The sequence below is a fragment of the Ammospiza nelsoni genome, chromosome 4 (assembly GCF_027579445.1).
Source record: "Ammospiza nelsoni isolate bAmmNel1 chromosome 4, bAmmNel1.pri, whole genome shotgun sequence".
NCBI lineage: Eukaryota > Metazoa > Chordata > Aves > Passeriformes > Passerellidae > Ammospiza > Ammospiza nelsoni.
This window is the reverse complement of record NC_080636.1, coordinates 62,996,102-63,020,501: the sequence shown is the minus strand read 5'-3', so window position 1 is coordinate 63,020,501 and position 24,400 is coordinate 62,996,102. Positions and strand designations below refer to the sequence as shown.

The 24,400-nt window shown below is 44.1% G+C and overlaps 1 protein-coding gene across 14 annotated transcripts in view; it reads left to right on the top strand.

Moving 5' to 3' along the window:
* Positions 1 to 1,010: 1,010 nt before the first annotated feature.
* EPHA5 (EPH receptor A5) overlaps positions 1,011 to 24,400 on the top strand; it is a 228,349-nt gene continuing 204,959 nt past the window's right edge. For all 14 annotated transcript variants that reach the window (XM_059471343.1, XM_059471347.1, XM_059471344.1 and 11 more), the window contains exons 1-2: positions 1,011 to 1,245; positions 16,017 to 16,081. In XM_059471343.1, the coding sequence (XP_059327326.1) occupies positions 1,119 to 1,245; positions 16,017 to 16,081 (192 nt within the window). In that variant the 5' untranslated portion in view covers positions 1,011 to 1,118. The remainder of the gene's footprint in view (positions 1,246 to 16,016; positions 16,082 to 24,400) is intronic.

Below are 24,400 nucleotides of genomic sequence, written 5' to 3'. Positions count from 1 at the left end.
GGATTGTATATTTCAATTACAACTTGCTTGGAACCCTAGTTTTGAACGTTGCACCTTGGAGAGAGAAGGAGCATTTTGCAGGTGCTCAACTTTTGGTTAAGCTTTTTATAATGTAAATCAACAGGGGTTAAATGGAGGAGGAAGCACGAGGTGAGCACAAGGTTAACCTTGTCTTGCTGCTTATGCACCTGCAAGGCTGAGTTTGGTCTTTATTGGCTCATCTGGAAAAAGTTTCCTCAAGCGAGGAACCAATATGAGTGAATAAACCTCCCAGAATTAATTTCTTTGGAGGATTTTTTTTTTTTGTTTTTTAGGGAGATGGCTTGGCTGACAACTAGGGTTCTGAAAGGTAAAAACATGTCAGTGTAGAAGTGTTTGAACAATACTCATGGGCACATAGTGTAATTCTTGGGAATGGTCCTGAGCAGGGCTAGGAGCTGGATTTGATTATCCTTGCGGATCTCTTCCAATTCAGCACATTCTGTGATTCTCTAAAACTAGCTGTGCTGGATTCAGAGCTGTGCTCTGGTGGTGGCTTGGGGTAAAATACACCTGAAACTCATCTTTCTGACGGCTCCATTACGGAGTTTGTGGCATTTTTGCTTACCTGGCCAGGGGTTAGCCTTCCTCTCGGGCTTGCCAGCCTTGCGAGATCGCGGCTTTCCCGGCCCTGGGCTGTGGTGTGCTGGGCTGTGTGTAGTTTTGGCACCGTAACCCGTGGCTGCTGCGGGGAGCTCTGGTGTTCCCCGTCCCCCGAGCGAGCTCCAGGGGCGCCGGGCAGGGACAGCGCTGCCGCCGCTGCCTCGCACGGGCCCCGCGGGCTGCCAGAGCGGACACCGGCGGCGCGGTCCCCGCTGCTCCCCGGCTCCGGCGGCTCGGGGGGCGCCGTCCCCCGCACACGGCGGCGGCGGGTCCGCCCCGTCGGGGGCGTCTCCGCGGCGGCGCGGGGCCACCTCCCCATCCCCGCCCCCTGCCTCCCCAGTCGCGGCGGCGGCTGGACGGGAGCGGAGGGAGCGAGAGCATCGCGCTGCCAGCCCGCCCCGTCCCGTCCCGTCCGGAGCCGGCCCGAGCGGGCAGCGCTGGGGGAGCCGCCGCCCCATGCGCTGAGCGGCGGCGGGATGGGGCCGCGGGGCTGGGCCGGCCGCGCCGGGGCGCCGGCTCCCGCTCGGACGTGCCTCCTGCCGCTGCTGCTGCTGCTGCTGTGCGCCGCGCTCCGGAGCCTGCGGGCCAGCCCCGGCAGCGAGGGTGAGCGGACACGGGCGGCCGGGCCGTCGGGGCAGCGCCCACCCGGGAGGGCGGCCGCCCGGCCGTGCGCGGCTTCGGATTCGGCGGATTCAATTTCGGGACATTCTGGGGGAAGTGGAGATGGGCTGTGCCCATGGGAGGCGGGTGCCGCGGCGGGGATGCGAGCGGCACCGCGGTGGGGCAGGGGGCTCCCGGCGGGCAGGCTGGCACGGGTGGGGGTGCGCAGATGGCCGGGCACGGCAGCGGGTGTTGCCCTCTGCGGGGATGGATGTGTGCGGGCGGTGCGCACGGCGGTGCCGGCTCGCCGTGTGCCCCGGGAGTCGCACAGGTGCATCGGAGCCGGGGCGGGCACCGGGGAGTTCGCACGGGGCAGGGGAGGCTCCCGGTGCGGAGCCCTGCGAGCGCTGGCCGCAGTGCGCTTACTTAGTGGCTTAAAACACACGTAGAAAAAGGAGATGAAGCCGCGGCGGTGGCGGTGTGTAACCCGCAGCGGAGCGCGGCCGCTGGGGACGGATTTTTTTATGCCTTTGATCTCTGTGAGTCCAATGGCCAAAAACGCGTCCGGGCTTCTTGTCTAGCAGGATGCTTCCAGTCTTTGAAATTGACTGGGATTTTTTTCTCCGTGCGTGGTGTGGACGATGCTTGGGGCTTTCTTATATTTTTGGATCCGCGGGCAGGCTGTAATGTGAAAGCAATGGGTGGAGAAGTTCAGCATCTGCAGGGGATGCCAGCGGCTCGAAGCAGGCTGGTGTCGTGATGCACCGTAATTATTTGTGAAACTCCTTTAGAAGGAGGAGGAGGTATGCAGGGGTTTGTAAAGGAAAATCGTACCAGAATTTCAAAGATGTGGCCTGAGGTAACCAGCTAGCTGTAATTTATTTTTGAGAGCGAGAATAATGTGAATTGCAGTTTTCTTAAAAAAAAAAAAGTGCAGAGGAAGGGGGAGATGCTGTTCCTCTGTGTACAAAGGATATCTAATGTTCAGGAAGTGCATTGGTTTGGGAGATGATTGAATTGGTTTGGCTTTGCCTTGGTTAGATAACAGTGGGCCCAATCCTTCTGCCCCCATGCAATTTCAGATGATTTCACCCATGGGAGCAATGCTGCTGAGATGGCGTGGCTGATTGGGAAGGGCTTTCCCTGTTCCTCACCTTCGTTTTAGGAAGCATGCTGTCCTGTGTGAGCTCGTCTGCCATGATACCGTGCTGAGAGACCAACAGATGCTCCGAGCCCTTCTCAGGCATCCCTGCCAGCTCTCGAAAAACTGGGTATTACTGACTGAGTCAACGGGACCATTTGCCGAGCACAGAGGTGCCTCTGCGTGAACAGGCAGCTGCAGAATAGGACTTTTACACGATAGGAAACTACTGGAAAGGATTAATGAAGCTGCCTGCAAAAGGCTTTAGTAGCATCTTTACAGGGAGGTTGCGAGGGAATATTACGGTAATGATGAGCAGCGTGAGCGCTTGCTTCACGGTGTCTCTGCTGCTACTTTTCACACTGCTGCTCTCTAATTTCCATCTCCTCAGTAAATGCAAAGCTAAAAAGCTGCTGCTAGGAGGGGTCTGGCTGTGGACCTGAACTTTTTTTCAGTGAGCGCTGTCCTTCGCTGTGAGGAGATTTATTTGTAAACAAGCATTATTTGACAAGCGCCTCTCGCAGTGTGCCTCTTTTGCCAATTGCCAGGGAGCAGCTCGGTGCCTGGGAATGGCTCACCCTGCCATTCCATACTGCCTGCAGTGCCTGGAGCCCAGGGCATGAGCAGCCTCGGGCAGGGAAGCCCTCCTGTGCGAGCTGACACTTGTCCCCAGTTTGGTTTGAACTCGGCTGCTTCTGGGCTCTGATGGAAGAGCTTCTCCCATCCCTGGGTGGTTCCTCGGCTGGCTCAGAACTTTACCTTTGCTGAGATGGAGGTAGCCATCTTAGACCAGTGAATAATGTTTTCAAAAGTTGGTGGTATCGGGTTTTCTGGGTTTATTTTTGATTTATTATCACTCATCCTACTCGGCGTGGGTAAACAGCTAGCCAATAACCTGTGCTGTGTAGGCATGGAGCACATCAGTAGTTGCATAGATGATGACAAATTATCAGGATAATTTTTTTCGTTACTCCTGCCTTGTGTTTTTGTTTCTCTAAATCTGACTGTAACTCACAATGACTTCGTGGAATAAAATACATGCAGTTAACAATTCACAGTATGTGATGCTCTATTTTACCCTCTAGTGGAGGGAAGTTAAGGGAAAATGCTTTAAAAAATCTAAGTTACGATTCAGAGGGGGGAAAAAAGTAAATTCATTGTTTTAGTTCCTTATCATGGAAGTAGCTTTTCCCATGGGTTTCAGAAGCTCCTGCCATTTTTATGGAGAAGTAGTGAGTGCCCAACCTCTATCACAAATCTGGTCACCTTCATAGATATATCCAAAAATGGATTGAAGGATATAATTGGGAAAAATTAATTAATTTTTCTCCAGCCTTTCCTGTAATAGCAAAATAAAACAGATTCTTATTTTAATCACCTTTCCTCAGTTTATATGTTAAAAGCAAAACATGTAGTGGAAGAAGAAGGCTCAATACCATTTCATGCATTTTCAAGTATTGTTTAGCCATTATTTTTAACTCTTTAGCAGAGCTCGTTGTTAAAACCAGATACTTGCTTTTTGCTTTGAGTAATGTTTAAAATTCAGAAATTAGTCCTGATGGAAATATTCCAAAGAGTACCCTGAAAGCATCGTGCAATTTTGTGAAGTGCTGGTATTCCAGAAGTGCATGATTGCTGTAAAATGCACTCCCTATGATCACAGGGTCCGAGAGGCAGCCCTGCAATATGCCACTGGGCTTCCTGCACTGCCTTTGGTTTAAAAATGCATGTGTTTTAAATCTTTCTGTTGTAAGTACTAGGGTTTGGGAAGTGGCTTGTATAAATTATTTATGTGAAACACAATAAATGACTGATTTGGTTGAAGACTCCCCCCCTTCACCCTAAACTATATGATTTGTTGCACATCGCCCATGGATTTGAAGAGGTTTGCAGATCACATTTGGTCGTCACTTAGATGACCTTAAAAAGTGTCATGTGGGCAAATTATTAAAATAATGGAGTGTGTTATATCTGATTGCTTGTAACAAAGTAATTCCACAAGATATTTGCATAATTGTAATTAAATACAAAGTATATTTCATTTTTGGGCTTTTCAGCAGAAGTGCTGATGAGGCAGTGCTTAACAATGAAGTGTACTGTTAAGCAAATCAAAAGAAATGCAGTTTGCAAGAATAACATTGACTTAAATAGACAGAGGTGAAAAAGGCAGAATGGCTCTTTGGAGTGTGTTGTGTTTGTTTTAAGACTAGAAGGATATTATTATTTTTTATGAACTCCTGCTTTGCTCCTTTCCCTCTTAATTGTTTCAGGGCTTTTTGAAGCTTGCTTTATCTCAATGTATCATTTGTTATTTGAATGAATGAATAAATGAGTACAATTAAAGGGGTGGGTCTGGTGCTGGCAAAAATAAAGGAAGGTTGTAATTTGCAAATTATTCGTGCCAGAGCCTGAAATGAGCCTACCTGTTCTCAGTGTGTTGATTTGTGTGTGCATGTGTTGTCTCATAGTGGTATATAATTTCTGTCTCATAGCACACAGATAAATGCATATTTAGCTATAACATCACAATGTTTATCTTTAATAAGTGAATTAAGTCTTTTTCAGGAGGTTTTTTTTTTTTGGTGTAGTAAAAGCAGGTGGGAAAATAGTCTTAATTTTCATATCAATGTATATAAATTAGTCTAATGCTTCAGATAAAAATACACACTATGAGAATATTCTGCTTATTAGGTTGTACTGCTTGGCTTAGTATGTTGTGCATTCACACAACTATAAGATTTTATGTCATTCTGTAGGTGTTGAGTGCTGCTGGCATGCATTTGCCTTGTGCATGCAGAGCAGGTAAGTGTGGACACATTTCAGTGTGCTCACAGTGCCTTAAGGAGGCTGTAAGGAGTTATCAGCTCTGTATTTGGTGTATTGCAATGGTTCCCTGTGTGCTTGCCATGAGAGCAGGGCATAGCCTCAGTGCCATGTGTTTATTTTACTCACTGGAGTAGTCCCATTAACTTTTAAATTTACTGCAGTGGAATTGCTGGTATGAGGAAGGACAGCTCATGTCTAATGGTCTTTTTGGGATCTGTCTGATGTGTGATTTATGGCTTTTGAAGGGGTTTAGAATGACTCAGTAGTGGCTTTAAAATGGAACTACTATCCTTTTGACAGTAAAACAACATTTGAAACTCAGCACTTTTAAGTATATGACTAAAAGCATTGCTGCCTAATGACACGTTTTAAAAATGGAAATAAACAATGGCAAAGATTGACTCCAAGATAGTGCCTGTTTCCTTTCAAAGCTCATCTTAAAAATTGTGATAAATAGTAGGAAACAGTCAAACTGTCTCAAACAGTAACTGACTGCTTATAATGTGGTAAATTTTGATACTATAATTTGATGTATAAAGCAGCTATTTGCACATCAATATGCAGAGGGGTTAATTCCATGGAAGGAAGGGAATTTATTTGGCTTGTGTGACAGATTCTTCCCCCTCCACTGTTAACTCTCCCACCACTGCCTCACTTTTTAGCTCCAGCATACAGTCTGGTTCCATGTCTGCTGCTCTTTTTCTGCTAAATAAGAAAACAAAATCTTGCCCATGGTGAAATGTTTAATTTTTACGCTAAAAATTACAAAGCTTTTTTCAGCAGGCTTGAGGGAGGCACGGCTGGTGAGGCAAGAGCAGGATTTCATAAAATCTGGCAGAAGTTGAAAAAGTGGGACAGCTTTTGACATGGTGCCCTGCGCTCTGTTCTTGCTGGTTTTATGCTTTATTGTTCCAAGGATTTCCATGCTGCTTCTGCACGAATCCTGGTGTCCAGCATGTGCTGAGCAAGCTCAGAGCCCTTGACCTGGGAAAGTCCTGCTGAATTAGCTCAGCTCAGTGATAGTAATGGACCCTGTTGGCTTTAGGGTCTTGAGCAGACACGGGTCTGTTAGATCTGCCAGTCTTTCTGACTTGGAGCTGCATTTCTCCAGGTCCCTTCCTGTGAGTGTGCATATACTCGAGTGGAGATGAGCTTTAAACATTGCTTAGGGATGTCAGGGAAATTAAGCCCTGCCTCAAAATAAGAAGAAAACAAGCTCTTTTTGTAATTTAAAAAAATATTCTCACTTCCTCTTCAGGAATAAATTGAAGTCTGTATATGGAATAAGGGCAAAATGAGAGAAACCCCAAACACACACAGATTGGTCACTTTGTAGAAGCACTGAATTTCTTAGTTAAGTGCTTGCTTTTATGGAGGAAAAAGTACTCACTCAGCTCTTCAGTAGGTACTCGGCTTATTACTATCCATTAAAAAGGTTTAAAAAAGAATGTTGTTCTTCTAGTAAAACATGTAAACGCAGAATTGAAATCTGTCACAAATGCACCTTTCTGAGTAACCATAAGTGCTGCTGAGAGATGAGGCCTCATTTCAACCCAATGGACTTGAGCTGGGTATTTTTCTTCACTCAGACAGTGGTGCAGAAATACTATGTTAATTATTGCATTGGAATGAACAAATTTTTTTCAACTTTCTCTTCACTAAATTGGTTTTCTTTGATCTCTGCTAGAAAAACTGATGTGTATTTAAAAAGCTTGTAAAGAATTCTCTTTCCTCTGAAAATATATTTTATTTTTAAGGTGTGCCTGTTTTTTGGCACAGGCAGAATGGAGAGCTGGATTGTCCTTTGTTGTGCCTGTCCCTCACTCGGCGCTGTGACTAGCTGGACATTGAGGTGACAGGTGAAAGCATTTCCTGCCCCAGCTGCTTTCACAGCCAGCTGTATTGGCAAACCTGAGCACTGGCCTTCAGTAGCTTAAGCTCTCTCTAGGGATTTGTTACCCTTTGAGTTGTCTCTTTGACCTATTATATCTCTCACAGTCTCAGTTTTGGTATTTGCTATCTCTTTGGTCAGTGCATTATCTGAACCTCTCCGAAGGTTTAATGCACATATCCTCTTGGAGGTGGAAAGCAATTATCCCTGTCTCCTGCAAGGAAGCTGCTCCAGAGCAGGCAATCAGGAGGAGGAGATGCAAGCACTGTGATCCATGGCACCTGGCTGCTGCTGGGTGTGGTAGGTGATGGGTGAGTGGCTGTTTGCAGAGATGCAGAGCATATTGCCTGCTGTGGACAAGGATGCTGCTTCTGCCTTGCAGAGAGGGCTGAAGATGTTTTGAGCCACAATAATTGCCATGGGAACATTTCAGTGGGTGCTGTTTCACCGGGAGTGGTGTTGGTATGAAAACACGCTCCTTTTCTCTCCCTCCTGCCTGGCATTTCAGTTGTGCAGCAGGTGTGTTAGGAGCACTCTGACCAGGTAGAGGTACTCAGGTGACCACTGGCTGGAAAGGATGAGTGATGCCTCCTGGAGAAGGTGATGCTATGACAACAGGTCTGGGAATTCCCCTGTGAGCTGATCTGGCATCCCTGAGGAGGAAAGGGATCCCTGCTCCTTGTCTTCTTGCGGGCAAGCTCCTGAGAACCTGTTCAGCAAACTGTGCCTTGAACAGGAAACTGTGCATGGACAGCAAACAGCACCCTCAGAAGCTGAGAGCTCCTCGGTGTAGGTGGCTGTGTAGCAGGTATTGAACCTGTAGGAGAGGGGATGGAACCCTGGGCCTGCCGGCTTCCATGTCATTTTGGTGCAGGGGGCAGTATTGAAGTGTTTTGCCAAGGTGTTATCTCCTGGGTTCTCTAACTTGGATCACTTCATGTTAGAAAGGGATCAGAACAACCAGTCTGAACTTAGTAATTCCCAGAGGGGATAGAGGAACACCTGAGAGAAAATCAATTATTCATCGTCAGTAATGAGCATTTCTTCATGCTTCTGAGTGGACTTGTATCACTTCTTAAACTGTTTATCCCAAAACAGTGAAACTACTTGGCTAAATTATCTACATACCTGCTTTTTAAAGATAATTTCTAAAAATAACCCAGTCATTTTGGCTTATCCATCCTTGCTTTACTAACACTCAAAAGCAAATTCTTACTAAAATGTAAGAATTACGAGCTACCTCCACCCTCTTCCCTCCACAGAAATGGAAGGGATAAACTGTCAACCCCCCTGCAAAGCCAGTAGATAATTTTAAACATTTTTTTCCTCCCAAATGCTTGCTAAGCATTATGTCAGTTCCTCTTATTTTCTACTTGAATGAATTCAGTGGCAGCAGAGTAGTCATTATTTTTAACAGGAAGGCTTTATTGGTAGTGGACAGTGATGTCTTGCAAGTCCACTGGTGCTGAAAGCTGACAGCCTTGCCAGGCCTGGATATACCTGTGCCAAATTTCTTCAGTTTAGATATATGCATAACAGATATTGATCTCAATGTCTTTTAGGACACCTTTTGGGAACAGAGACCACAGAGGCTGTATGACTTTTAGTAGTTAATTTAGGGAAGGAGGTGAGATTCCATCTCAGCCCTGCTAGCAGGTGTTTTGATTGCGCTGAGAAGGTGTTGGGGTGTTAACATTCAGCTTGACTCTGTGTGTGCTTGATGAGGTGCTAGCTTTAAGCAGGGTCTTGAAGAAATTGCCTCCTTCAATGGCTGCAGATGCTTTGACGGTGGTTGGAGGCCCTGATCTGCAGGACAGCACTGGTATTTTGTTTCTCCATGCAGGCTGGTTGTCAGGTTGCAGGTGCTGGTTGCATGTTGCTTTCAGTGGAAGCTGCTTTTTCTTTCTTTGTGGTAAAGTGATACTTGCCCAGATGGTTACCCAAAAACGTGGTGCTGCAGCCAGCTCAGAAATCTGCTCTTGTGTTGATACAGTGTTGTTTCCAGTGAATTTGATGAGTGAGAATGGAAGCGTTTTCCTGGCTTTCTTCACAGTGAATAAACCCTTTTCAGTTAAATGGTGATTTTGGTGGGAATAGGAGTGTTTACCATTAAAGAAAAGCAAAACATTCCTGAAGTTTTTAAGTTTCCAGGCACTTTGGTGTCAGGCTAATCCAACTACTTTCTTCCATTAAGTAATGTATGGTGGGAAGAACAAATGACTGCCTCTTGTTTTGACTGGAAATTTTTGTAAGGAAAAACTCTGCAGTTTTCTGGTTGTTTTAGTGGGTCAGGTTATCAAAGTGAGCTTTGGGTCTCCCTCCCTGGTGCTACAGCTGGTTCTATGCACATGGGGAAAAAATGCAGCCAACCTGAAGAACTTTGTCAAAGGGCAATATCATTTCCTTGTAAACAGTGTGTTCAAGCAAATTACAGATGTAATGCAGAAATTACTGGATTAATTCTCTAGTTGGTGTTATGATTGCAATTGTCCATCTGGCCTTAAAAATCTATGAATCTGTGATGCAGATTCATTTTGGCTCTTGCTATAAAAGGGAATCATGATAACTTGGATCAGAATGAAGCCAACATAATAAAATATAAATCTGCAGTTAATATTAGTTTGCAAGTTCATTAAGTAGTGTATACTTTCCTCCTCCAGTGGGCTATAAATAATAGGTTCTGCTACAGCTTGTACTCTGATGTAGCTTGTTTCCACTGATGGAAATATTTCAGAGGCTCTTGCTTCTGTGTGTTTTGTCCCTACTCAATGTAGCTAATTAATTCAAGGCATCTGCTCCCTGGTGACCTTGATTTCTTTCAAGAGTAAGATTTTTTTTTATTTGTTTTTGCTTTCATGGGTTATTTTTGACTTTCACTTCTTGGAGTACCTTGGATATATACTTTTTAGAGAAACACTTGGCACAACAGGGAAAACTGTTGGACGATGAACGAACTGCAGGAATGAACTGCAATAAAATCAGTGAAGATTTATGAAGCAGGAAAACTTTGACCCATTATGATGATGATGGAAGAGTCCTCTGCTGTCTATGTGTCTTGCTAGCGCTGTGACCCCTGGAAGTACTGGAGGAAGGATGGGGGTGTATGCATTGTAAGGGGAAACGAGCTCTGTTAATGATGATGTTGCCAGCTGTGCCCCCTCCTTTGGGTGGAGGGGAGTAAAGGCATGAAGCTTGGTGGAAAGTCTGTGATGCTGTTCTTCTGATGACCTGAGATGAAGTCTCAGGTCAGATGAAGACCTCAGAAGGGGGTCTTCTGAGACCTTCTGATGGAGTGCAAAGCGCTGCTGTCACATCTTGTCTTGCACCTTGACCCCCATCCCGCAGAAGGTTTCACCCCGTGCTTAGTTGTCAGTGAGTGTTCCTGTGAGAGGTTTCTGTAAATGCAGTTGTTCCCACGAGCTGTGAGCATTGGGTCAGAGCTGGGGCTGCCTTGACCACTCACAGAAAGGCTGGAGGTACATTGTGTCCTGCAGCGTGTGTGCCAAGGGGCCAGGAGCCTGGAGGAGGATGTAGGAGCATGGCCTTCTTTCACAACAGACTTCAGCTTCAGGCTACTGAAAATAACATTCACATTCCTGTTCAATTTGTAACAATTTTATTAAAGAAGAGTTGTCCTTCAATTGTTGAAAACCAAACATTTTTATTTAAGTGTTAACACTAACTTCAGTTTAGTTAGTGTTACTTGTTTAGAAATGTGCTACTTCAGAATTCATGTGATGTCTTGAAACATCTGTGCAGACTTTCAGGGAGGTTTCTTTACTCCTGTTTGTTTTGTGATGGAAGGTGGTTTTTAGGGTCAGAGAGGATTACATTTCCTTCCTGTTTTAAGTATATTTCAGTGGGATAAAATAAAAAGAGATTTTTATGGCTTTACATACAGCTTGATCATGATAGAAATTCCATCAGCTTTTGCTATCCCAACCATTTTGCTTCTTCTAGAGCTCTTAGGGTATACTTTGGTAGAGGATGCCTTGTGGGAAACCTTAGCTTGCAAATGGTGCTACTGAAGAGCAGTATTATTCTACTCTATTATTCTATTATTCAGTATTGGAAATTAGCTCAAAGACCATGTCAACTCTGGAGAATTCAGATTTTGTATGCCTACAGAGACTTTGCCCCAGGGTGAGTAGTGAAGGATTTCCTGGAAGATCTTTAGATACTTAAATGGCAGGAGGATGTGTAGCTGGTGGGATCAGAAATACTCAATGTTCTAGACTGTTGGTGGGGCATTTTTGATTTTTAGCATGGGCATTTTTTTCCCACTTGAAATTGGAATGAAGGGAAAAAAACCCCAACACTCCAGATGATCCTGCTCCAGCCCAGAGCCAGAAGAGCCATGTCACTTCAGTGGTCCATGAATTGGTGGCTCCTACTTCAGGCATTGTACCATCACTTTAAGCCTGTCCTGCTTTCTCCTGGGCAAGCTGCTGCTGCCGCATGTTTTAGGTGGCTGTGCCAGTGGGGAGCTCTGCTGTGCTGGGGAGAGTTGGTTTAGGTCAGTGTTGAATTTCATGTGCTTCCTCTCAGACACAGTCCCTGTGTAGCCATGGTTAAGCTGCTCAATGCCAGTTGTATGACCATGACAAGGACTTCTGAGTAAAAAGCTATATCCAGGCTCCCTGACAGAGATTCCCAAGTGAAAAACCACTATTAATTCACCAGCTAAAGTTCAGGGCAAAGGTTTAGATCATGTCTGTTTTTTCTCTAACTTGATTGCTCACCTGTAGTAACCAGCCTGTCAGAGAACAAGAGTGTATGCAAACTCCCCAGGCTATTATTCTGTATTAAAAAAAAAAAAAAAGGGGGGGGGCTGTGGTATGACTTTAGACTTAATCATCATTTATCCTACCCTAAAGGCATGGAAGTTAATGATGATATAGATCTGTGTGGTTTTGTGTTCCCCTTGACTGAGCATTAGAAATAATTAGGGCTTGTGGGATGGATGCACTGATGGTGGAGATGAGCAAAAAATAATATATATTAACTTCCAAGTTTGCTGGCAAAGATACAGGTGCTAAGTGTGTGCTTATGGGGTCTGAGGTCTCTTGCTTTTTTGTTGAGGTAAAGCTAGCTGGTGCTGATAGAAAGGAAGTAGGGATAAAGGACTTCGGTTATTTTGGAGCTTTTTACGGTTATGGGCCAATCAGAATTGTTACTAATTTCTGAATAGATTTTTTTTTTCTTGGGCATGATTAGCTCTACAGTATCCCAACTGCTCCTGGGTACAGCTCTGGGTTATGCCCATGGAGTAGGCAGTGCTGGGGCAAGTCCAGAAGTCACACAGGAGCTGGCCCTAGACCTTTTGAAGCATGCAAGCTTTGTACACATAGCTGATGGTGTTCCTGAATTACCTCCTTTGGTGTCCTGAGTGTTTGGATTACTTGGTTATTAAACAGCCACAGCCAAATACATGCTGAAAGTCATCACAGGTTGAGTAGGGAGGAATGGTTCTGTTCCTGTTTTCCTCTGTTCCCGGTGTCTTTTTTACCTGCTGCTTGCTCACTGATTTTTTCCTCAGCCTGGCCAAGTAGCATTTTTTTGATAAAAACAATTTCAGCAAAAATAATGTTCCTGCCAGGCTGGAAGGTGGTGGGAAGAGAGGTGGTGCTGAGCCTGTCTGGGCTTGTGCAGTGGGACCAGTGTGTGTGTTCCAGTGACCTCTGGGCAGGGCAGGACAGGAAGGGTGCCTGAGAGAGCATCCCCAAAGTGTGCATAGCATCACTGCCATGGGGAACTCCTGCACCTGGGCTGTGGGAGGAAACACCCCTCCCGTGGGGTGGGGGATGCTGGGGCCCTGTTTTGGGGCTGCATTGGGGTGGGGTAGTGACCTGCAAATGGTGCAAGTGAAGGACAGACATGCCCAGTGACATTTTGGGAGGCTGCTGATGGGGAAGGTGCAGACACCTTGTATCTCAACAGAGGAAGTGACAATTTGTGTGTATATGCTAGAATTTTGGGGCTTCTCAAAGCAAAACATCTCTGTCCTTGGAGGTGGTTTAGGTTACTGGCTACATATATTCATCAGAGCAGATGGATGCAGTGCAGTGATTCAGATGCTGCAGTGTGGAAGCAGCCCTGAGCAGGGTAGGTGATAGCTGCTCATGGGGCAGTCAGTGCCTGCTGTGCCTTACAGCCCCTCAGAGCCTTTCTGAGCTGTGCTGGGAGCCCCTCTGCTCTCCACAGCAGCCCAGAGCCAGGGACAGCTTCAAGTCACTTGTCACTTTTGCCTTCCTGGCACATGAGTTTTGAGTTACTGCATGGTGCCTGTCAAAAGGTGTATTCCATCCTATTTATTTATGCAGAATGCAATAGGACACAGGAGGAATTGAGTCTTTTGTAGCTGGGGATTTGTATTCGTCTCTGCTAGCTGACTCACTAGTCAGAAAATTCCCACTGACTTGACTTAGAGTTGAATGGGCTGTATTATCTTTTCATATGCAGAAAATTATTTTGAATTGGAAGTTAATAACAGCAATTTAAAAATTGTCATTGATAGAAAGATAATACAATATTTAGTTGTATCATGTTCTTTTTATGATCTGATGTTCGAATAAAGCACTTTTTCTGCTTTTTCCTTAATTAGCGTGTCATGAAGAAGCTTGTGACATCAAACACAGCATCTAATTACATTCATTAGTAGCATCTCCAGGACAACTTTTAATTAAGTTGTACAATGTAGATCAATACTTGTTTTGCATCCATTGCAACTTAACGACAGGAATATACTGTTCTGCACAGTTTAATTACAGTGATTTTAATAGAAGGAATTTGAGCAAACCTGCCATTTTAGCAACTTCACTGCTGTCTCTTGCTTTTTAAAATAGTATACAGTTATAATATGGGATGTGTTGTTTGTGTGTCTTATTTTGAAGAATACTTTGGGGTCATTATTTTTATTCTAAGAAAATATAGTGTAGCTCAGGAGCACTTGGATGGCAGTGCTTGGCTTCAGCTGAAGCAGGAGAAATTAATGACCATTTTACCTGGAGACTTCATAAGGGGAAAGGCTGGGCATAACTGGGTGATGTATCTAGTGCTAAGTGATAGCAGTAGCTTTATTTTGCACAGACTCTGGGGTGGAAAGCCTCCTGATTGTATGTTTACTTACTGTGAATACAGTCCAGTGTAGTCTCTGAGTATTGCTTCCACCACATGTCCTGTAGTTTGGTAGCACTGACAGCTTCCAACTGTTTCTGCTTTTGGCAGGAAAAAGCAATCCAGAAATGAAAACCCTGAGCCACCAATTGTGTTCTTTGCTCAATATCACAAAAATATACTTGACCAGGCAGAACATGTTATGCCTTGTGGTAGTGTCCTGCATTAATACTTTTATACATTGTGAAAATACCTGGATAGGCAAATCACTTTTAAGATAAGCATTTGCCCAATCTGAGAACTGTGTTTTATTTTTTGTGTTTTGGCCTGATTTTGTGTACAAGGAACTACAGCAGTCAGCCTTCAGTGCAGTACAATGATCAAGACCAAATTGATTTAGAGAACTTTGGGTTTCTTTTCCAAATGAAATCAGTTGCTTAGCCTTCCTTTGTTTTTAAATATTCCTTAATATTTTAAAGGAGCAAGCTTTGCAGTATAGTACTTCTGGATTTTCTTAGTATGCCTCCATAAATGGTGTAACCCAGAGGGTTAGTTATGATACATGCCTGCTTCAATTTTGTGCTTACAACCTGTTTGGTTTTTTCTCTGTAGCAATCTTTAAGTACCTACATCCTTGCAATTCTAAAGAAAAGAGCACAAAACCTCAGCACCCATTTCAAGCTTGTTCTTGGTCTAGATAATCACGTGCTGGATGGTCTTGAAAGTCCAATTACCAAAACTTCCAGTGAGATTTTTAAAGAGCATGCAGGGTGGAGGTCAGGAATTGAAGACCCAGGGAAGTCCCTTCCTTTTCAGGAAGAACATGAGTACAAAAAGTGAGGTCTTATGCAAACAATTATACTGAGAGAAGTGAGTGTTGTAATCTGATGAAGTGTGCTATTAAGGTAGACAAAAGTTACTCTGAAATTGAGATTTTGGATGACAATTGATGATTCAATCTTCTGCCTCGGAGATTTAGAGCCCTGGGTGCAGTAGGTGAAAGCTCAGCACCAGAAGCTGCCACTGTTTTTCTTAGCTGAATTAAGTTTGTGTGGATTTAGTCACTTCTCACTTTTTACCCAATATTTCAGGTAATAAGAGAGGAAAAAAATGTTACAAACTCGGCAATAGGGGTTTTTTTGCTCTTTAATGTAAATTGTTGGTTGCTTGTGTGACTTAAAATTGTTCATGAATTTTTGTGTGCACAAGACAAAAGATGCCTTGCATAGCTTATAATGAAGATGTCAAAGACTTGGAGGAAAATGTGGAAGAGGAAGAAAATTATAGATTGCTGATGAAATTAATACTTGCACATATAATACTTAAAAAATTCTTGTTTCATTTTTGTCCTAAGGGCCTGATTATGCCAAAAAATACATGCCGCCTTAGAAGAAATGTGTGTATAAACTTGCAAAGATGTTTGTGAGTGTATATTTTTACCTATATACTGTATGTCTGGCATATACACGTAAACACACAGTGTGCATGAGGTACCTATTCCCCTGGCAGCTCAAGGTCCTAAGAATGTGCAGGATCTGGATTTCGCAGAAGTTCAGTGCATTTGCAACTTGATTTCTGTGGCAGATCTCAAAGGAATAAGCTAATGGATAGACAGAATTGTTTTCATTGTATGACCTCATTGTTAGAGGAGTTATTGCATTGTTATTTTGCTTTACAGAAATTCAACTTCCTTGGTTAATTATAAACAATCTGTTTACCAGAGCCATCCATACCTTGAAATATCTGCTGAAGTTTGTAATCAGTCCATGTTCTTTAACATATTTTTTCTTTTATTTTCAGTGAATTTGCTGGACTCACGTACAGTAATGGGGGACCTAGGATGGATAGCCTACCCAAAAAATGGGGTAAGTCTCTGCTGTTGTTTTCTTTCTCTCTCCCAGATTATACTAATCGTTTCCATTCGGAAAGTAGACTACTGGGTTTAAAAACTCTCCAGAGTGATTTGTCGGCAATGGAGGGAAAAAAATAAATAAAACAACAAGCTGTGACTGAAGAAATGGAGCTGTACGGCTAGGGAATTGATTCATTTATGCAGCAGAGCCAACCACAAGTATTAAAAAATAATCATGAGTCAGCCTCCTCACTCCTCCCCCCTCACCAAGAAAATCCATGAGGTTATTTAAATTTCTCTTCAATTATAAATTCTTGGGTTTTTTCTTGAGCCTTTGCAGTAAATGTGGAAAACAATTTTTTGGAAGTTAGCTTCTGAAGAGCAAGATGTGGAAGATCATTGTTAGCTTTAAATGAACAAGGCTGTTCACAAATGCATCTCAGATTCATGGTAAAGTTCTGGGACCTGATAACAATGAAACAGGAGCTGAGTTCTAAGCACCTTGAAGAGCCTCTGTCCCTTACCATTTCCTATATTAAGAGCTGTTCAGCCTGAAGAGGAGACAACTGAAACAACAACGTCTGTGAGTGCAGGGAGGGTGCCAAGAGGATGGAGCCAGGCTCCACTTACTGCTGCCAAGCAATAGAACAAGAGGCAGAGGGCAGAAACTGATGCACAGGAAGCTTCACCTGAATATGAGGAGTGAAGTTGGTTATTGTGTAGGTGATCATGGGTTATTGTGTGAATAACAGGTTGCCCAGAAAAGTTGTGGAATCTCCCTCACTGAAGATACTCAAGAACCCTCTAAGCACAACCCTGTGCCATGTGCTCTGGGGTGGCTCTGCTTGAGTAGGGAGGTGGGACCAGATGACCCACTGTGGCCTTTCCAACCTGACCCGTTCTTGTGATTCTGTAGCTGAAAGAACCTGGCCTAATTTTATACTTGAAGTAAATAGTAGAGTTTAAATGCATTAATACCCTCCAGTGTATCTGCTTGACCTGACTGCATCACAGTAGTCTTGGCTATGACTTTTGGTCTTTGGTTTGGGGCATCTGCAATGCTGTACTACGACAGAGATTTGGTGCAGTCTTGAAAGGTTGATTTCTGCGCCATGCTGGGTATTCCTGTCAGTTCCTGAAAGCCATGAGCACTGTGTGAGGGTAGAAAGCATCCTAAGTTAGAAATGCTGCATGACTGAGCCCTCCAACAGAGCAAGTCTCAGGAATGTGTTATTCCAGAGGTTTAGTCACCAGATGAAACAGACTGCATAATTGTCTTGGATTCCAGTTGGATTGTTATATAGATGATGTTTGTATAAAATTCAGCCAGCCTTGGAAAAAAATATATATTAGACAGTAAATTAAAGTCTGGCTTTCCATATATTCTGTGTGGATGAAAGGTTGTGGAAATGGCAGCCTCACTTGGACAAGCTGCATGTTTACAAGCACTGGTTACAGCAGGAATGTGAAAGCTACACAAGGATCTGATTTTATTTTCAATTCCTTCCAAGATCTAATCCTGTTAGGGTTAGTTTATAGCCTTTTATTTTTTTAATCTGTTGATTTAAAGCTGAGAATAAAACTTACTCCACTTGCTTGTGTGGCCATCAGAATGGCTGGTGCCAGATATGCTGGCAGAGCAATATTTTGGTGCCATGGTGCACCATAAGGATCCCAATATCCAGTACCCAATATTCTTAAGGGATGGTTTTATTTGTTTTTAAACTTTTTTAACATCTTCTGGTATTTTTCCTGTGGTATAAAGCCCAGTTCTGGTGTATCCCAATGCCCCTAAAAGAATATCCATAGAAAAACAGGGCTGAGAAGTTCAGAATACTTCTGAGTCTGTATGTGTAGATGAGTAAATCAAAAGCTAACTGTCCTATACATAAGCCACAACTGTATCTTTTCATTATTTAGGGAAACCTTTCTATATTTACAAGCTCAGTTTCCAAAGAGTACATCAAAGTACACTCATGAATGCCAAATTAAAGGTTACTGACTCAATAGGGAGATTTTTTTTACCTTAATTAACTTCTGCTTTGTGTTTAAAAGTGAATTAGGCAGTTGGTTTTCAAATTTCCAGAAATCTTATCTTAATCTTCTTTGTTTTCATGGGACATTATAAAAATCCAGGAGGTTAGTCCAACTGTCTTTATTTTTTTGTCTAATATATTTGCAGTATTTTATGAGCACTGAAAAAGGTCTTTCCAGAGTTACTTCTCTAATTGCTATTTCTGCTCTGCAGTCAGCCACACTGCAGTTACACATTCTTTGCTTAATTTTTTTTACAGTATCTACCAAATATTAGTATTTAAAGTCACTCTTTCTTCAGGATTTGAATTTGGAAAAGGAGGGAGCTTTAACTGTCATCCGATATAGGCCTTCTTGTGTGTTTGGGGGCATTCTCATCCAAATTTGTTACCTCAGGATGTTCTCCTAGGGAAAATTTTCAAGGTCCCTGTATCTGTCTGCGCAGTTCTTCTTGAAGGAAAGGAGCAAGAATGCCAGGATGTGTCACACTTTGCTGTGCCAGAGTGTGTAGATACAAACCACGTTCTGAAGTAAGCTTTTTGAGGCATGGTGTTTTGCTGTTGCTGTGAACAATATCCTGTGGAGTGCAGTCACTATTCAACAGTGGTGCAGTTCCAGCTGAAGATACATTGGTTCTCTTCCAGTGTTGCTGCTTCTCCACTTTATTATAATCTTAACAGAACATAAATACTTTTCTTAGAACTATAAGTGCTAGAAGTAGGAGACTGTAGCGGGGCACAGTTGCTGTTAAAGAAAACAAGTGTTTAGTCTTTGGCATTGTATGGGAGTGCTTGCGAGAAATTATCTTTGTACCACAAAGGCTTAAGCTGGTAGGTTTTGAAAACAGATTTCCACATGTAAAACAAACAAACAAAATCCCACAAAAAGCCCCTACTGAGACAATTGGGATAAGAGGTCCAGGCAAGCCAAATGAACTTGCTTTTGGCAGATCCTTTGTAGATATCATAGTCTAAACTTCTATTACAGCTGTGTGCTGTGTAATTTTTGTATATTGAATGTTTAAAACATTTCATGCTCCAGAAAGGTCCAAGTTACCCTTGTTTAGTCTCTTGTTCACCTTATTTTTTCTGAACACAATGGGAAAATGTGATCTAACGTGGGAAATGAAAGCAGCATTTTATGGTAAGGAGGCTGACTCTCCAGCCTGGAAACAAATCAGGAATAAAGGTAGGCCTGTTTTGTGCTCTCATCTCAAATGAAGAAGCACTGTAGCAGCTGCAGTCCCCACAAAATCAGACCTTGATGCACTGCTGAGCAGTGTGTGCTGGCTCACCTTGTGAGAAGTGGGTTGTATGGAAAGGGAGATGAGCACTTTAGCCAAGGCTGTCCTCTGAAGCTCTGTGTCTGGCAAGGCACTTACTTGGTACTGGTTTGGGTGGTGGCCATTATCCTTGCAGCCTGGTTGGCCTTCATATTCCCCATGCACATAGAAGGTAGGAAAAATCCCCCTCTTCCTTGGAGTACTGAGGGATGCATGGGAATGAGATGACTGAAATGTGCTATGGCCAAGTTGGGCTTTGAAACAATGCCTTCTAGTGTGAAGAACCAGCTGCTGAACAGGAGAAAGGGCTTCCTTATTTCTGCTGCTTTTCCCTGAAGGATAAGTAAATGGCAGTAGTCTGGCTTCCTGGCTGCCCTGTGTGGGTCCAGCAGCTTGCAGCAGTTGTGCAGTCAGCTCTTAAACTTGCATTTTATCTCTTAAAAGCATAAGCAGATTCCTGTGAGGCCCTCATGGCCATGGAGCTCAGAAAAGGGACTCTCTTCCGGACAAAACAGCATGGTCAGCATGGAAAATGCTGTCCTTTTTGTGCTCAGGTTAGGAATTGATCCTCTTATTACATGCCAAAGGGACAGTTTTGATTTATTTCTGCAGCTCTTGTAAGTTTGTTTTAACTTGAAGGTAGTTATTGTAATTACCAGAGGCTATATCAGGAAAGTCTGGTCCCTCTTGTGCAGTAGGAAGCCCTCCAAGCACATGAACAAAACCAGTCAGGTTTTCTATTAAAAGCTTGTACAGCAGGTCTGCAAAGTCTTTTCCCTCTGGACCGATTGCTGGGGCAGTGCTTAGGACTGCCCAAAGTGGGCACATCAGAGGTTTGTGTGTGCACTGCACGTGGCTGTGACACTGGACAGCTCTGACTGAAGCACAGGCCTGTGCTTCTCTGTGCTAAACATACATTTTTATCCTATGCAAACTCACAGTGGTAGGAACAAGAGTAAGTGCTGTGACAGAAATAGTCAGGTGAGGCCAGGCAGTGTTTGTGGGCTGTATTGCATCCTCTTCCTCCCTTGACTGGGCAGGAGGCTGGGTCGTGCATTTCAGCTTGCTGCAAAGCCATAGCAGGGGCTACAGAGCAAACCCATGCTGTGCAGTTTTACTTGTTCTGGCCAAGTAAAACCAAAGTTGGTGCTTAAATTTTTTTTTTTTTACTGGTTTGATTTATTCAGCAATTATATCTGATTTTTGTTCCAGCGGCCCTTATAGGGCTGATTTACTTGTTTGACCCTCCCTCCTTTCACTGTTACTTTAAAACTTCTTTATTTATGGATTAGAAGTACTCTTTTTCTGTCCAAATCAGAGTGCTGCACACCTGCTTTGCTTTTGCACAAAGGGTTCTCTTCCATCTCCTCCACCTCACACTGATTTCCCTGAACTTCCTGCAGCACAGAACAGGAAAGTCTCTGTGGTCCTTGGGGTATTGCTTCTGTGCTGTGGCTCATTGCACAGCTCCATGTGATGGCTTTTTTTTTCTTTAGGCTCAAACTGGAAAATAAACATGTACTGAAGAACCTGGTCCTGAGGAGATGTTAATTTTCTGCAATGAATAAAGAGTTGTGAGGGAGCTAGGTGATTTCTTGCATGTGGACAGCAAGAAGGAAAGCAATTGCCCCTCCTTTGGGGGGTTAGTAAGGCCAAATACTGAAAGTTGGGTAAATTGAGCTAGACTGATTCCAGAAGTTGTTTCTAATTTATGTAGGATATTGATGGTCTTGATTTTTTTTTTTTTGGTTGGTTGGTTTGGGGTGTTTTTTTTTTTTTTTTCTGTTTGGTTTGGATAGGTGGTTTGTTGGTTTTTTTTTCCCAAGCAGCATTTCTGGCTTATTTTTTTGAGGATAGGTACCCTAGGATGCCTCTTTAAAGTTAAAAATAACAGCAGTTTTAGATTACTCAGCATGATTTGGGAATAGATTCTGTTTCTCTCTGTCAATCCTAGTTCAGATAGAGATTTAACACAGGAATCCTGGATTGGAGGCAGTGCTTGCCCTCAGGGATAGAAATAAAATAAAGGGGGAGGGATGGGGGTTAGTGAAAGGAGAAGGAGGATTCTTGGCACCATTGAGCTGTGTCATGTAGTTATGATTATAATTGGCATTTTCAGGGCAGCACTTTTGGCAGCCTGTGGTTTTTTTTCCTGCAAATGCTGCTGCTCGTCTGTGACCAGCGTAGAAGAGGAATTCCGAGGATCTGCTCTGTGGTTTAACCCCTGCCAGCAGCTAAGTCCCACACAGCTGCTTGTTCCTGTCCCTCTCCCCAGTGGGATGGGGGAGACAATCAGAAGGGTAAAAGTGGGAAAACTCATGGGCTGACATCAAGGCAGTTTAATCAGTAAAGCAAAAGCCATGTGTGCAAGTAAAGCAAAACAAGGAATTCCTTCCCCTCTTCCCAAGGGCCAGCAGGTGTTCAGTCATCTCCAGGAAAGCAGGGTTCCCTCACACATAACTGTGACTTGGGAACTCAAATGCCATCACTCTGAATGTCCCTCCCTTCCTTCTTCTCCCCAGCTCTCTATGCTCCATATGGTGTGGCATATCCCTGGGGTCAGCTGGGATCAGCTGTCCCAGCCGTGTCCCCTCCTAACTCCTTGTGCACCCTCAGCCTTCCTGCTGTAGGGTGGGGTGAGAGCCACAAAAGGCCGTGACTCTGTGTAACCTCCCTAAGGAAAACATCCCTGAATTACCAGCATTCTTTCCAGCACAAATCCAAAACATAGCCCACACCAGCTACCACCAAGAAAATTAACTCTATCCCAGCCAAAACCAACACATGCTAACATACAAGAATGCCATTTAAACGTTAGCAGGAAGCATGATGGAAGTAATACTGAGCAGCTGAAAAACTGTAAATGGCACCCTAAAAGCCTGCAATTTGGCTGCTTTGTTTATATGTACACATTTTTGTACATGCACACTTTAGTAAGAAACAATACTGCACGTGTAAGGGTTTGAAGTGAACTGTGTAATCCAAGCCTGAGCAGTAGTACCTAATGTTTTCTGTTATATACCAAATAAAGGAATTGTACACAAACCATGTGTGGGGTGATGTTGAGCTCAAGAGTTGAAACATATGGGGTGTTTTTTGCCCACTAGGATTTATTAAGGTAATTTGCAGTATCTCTATATATCTGTGTGTGTATTTATATATATAGTTACAGATCTGTCCTCTGTGACTCTCTTTCTGGTACTTCATGTCCATGGTCATTTTTATTCATCCAATGGGACCTGATGATGTGTCTTCTTTTGGTTGTGCTGCCTGCTTAGTGTGCCAGAGTCATGCATGCTTTTTTTGTATAGCATAACTCCAACAAAAGAACTTGAGCTTTGGGTTGGGAAGGAGGTCATTAACCAGAGGTTAATAATGCAACTGTATGAGACCCTTGTGGTATTTAACTAAACTGTGTTTAAAGTAGAACTGGCTTCATGTTTCCAACTCTGAAAGCCCCAGAGGGAGAATGAAGATGCTGGAGTTCAGTGGGAGTAGGGCACTGCCATGAGAGGTGAATTTGGCCAGCAGACTACTGTCCACACGGGTGGGTTTCCCTGTTGAGTTGGCGATGCTCATAGAGCTGCATTTGTTTCACAAAGCTTTGTTATACCAATCAAAATCTAAAGAGATCAGCTTAGCAATGGGGAATTGCATCCTGTGTAAGAAGGCTGATGGAGTTGGGTGTAGCACAGAGTCTTGGGCTGGCCTCAGCCACCAGGGAGGGAGGGAAAAACTTTCATCCAGGATTGCAATGGGTAGGACAAGAGAAGCAGTATTTGTTTCATCTAGACTGGTTGTTATGGTTTGGGCCTGGCAAAGCCAGAGCCCCCATGAGTACACCTTCTCCCCGGTGTCTGCTGTGAGATGTGACCAGGAATAAGCAAAGCCGGTTCCAAACTCAAACATAAAGAAAATTTTATTAACTAAGCTACACACAAACAATTACTAAACTACACACAAAAGAAGAAAAAAACAAGGAAAATGAAAACCTCACAAAAACACTCTCCAATACAATACATCCTCCAAATCACCAATTCTAGGTCCAACACCACCCTTCAGATTGCTCAGACTTTCAGCTCCTCAAGAGGAGAGGGAGTCCTTCTGTGTGTCGTGGTGGCCTCTTCCGTCCTTGTTCCAGTGCTCTCACCACCGAACAGGGATCAGGGCTGCTTCCAGGGTTGTCTTTTTTTAAGGATGCTTTGTCCAGTTCCAGAAAAACACAGTATCTCACCTTCGGGACATCCGTCCCCCCCATATTTTATATACCCCCTGGGGCCGAGGGGTACCCACACTGAATCTTCTCTGGCACTGGGACATTTCTCCCCCTGGACTCAGTCTCTGTATCTCACGGAAACATAGCTCTGTCCATGGCTACACAAAAGAGTCCAGTATAAAATGGCACTCCATCTTCTCCCTTCTTTCAACATCTCTCACTCTCTCTCTCTCTGGTCCAGACCCCCATCACTGGTTCATTTCCTTCGTCCTCCTCCACTCTTATCACACGTCTAGGAAGGGTTAATGTTCTGTAGCGTTTTCATTGTCCAAAAGGGGTTAAAAACTCCTCCAGGCGGCTGGACTCCTGGCTGCACCCCCCCCCCCCCCCATCTCCTCAGCTGGATTGCCTGCTGCCAGCACGTATTTACTGAATTTCAAGGTAACGACACAGGCTGCACTCTCTCTCTCTCTCTCTATCTGTCTCCGGGGGGGGCGGGGGGGAAAGGCTGTCCGTTGTCTCTTAGGGCTCTTCCTCCACCCTTCCATCATCCAAGGCCTCCTCACTCCCATGTCTGTCCAGGCCCAGGCCTACCACATGGCTGCCCCTGCCCCGCCCAGCGGCAGCGGCTGGACGGGGGAGAGCTCCGACCTCCGTCCCTCGAGGTCCCAAGAGAGCCTCCCAGCGCCGAAGCTCTGCTTTTAACCCCTGGGTGTTCTCGGAGGTGTGTCCTAAAACCCACTGGCTACCCCAGGTGCCAATATCAAAATCCAAGCACCCATTGGTTTGACCAGAACATC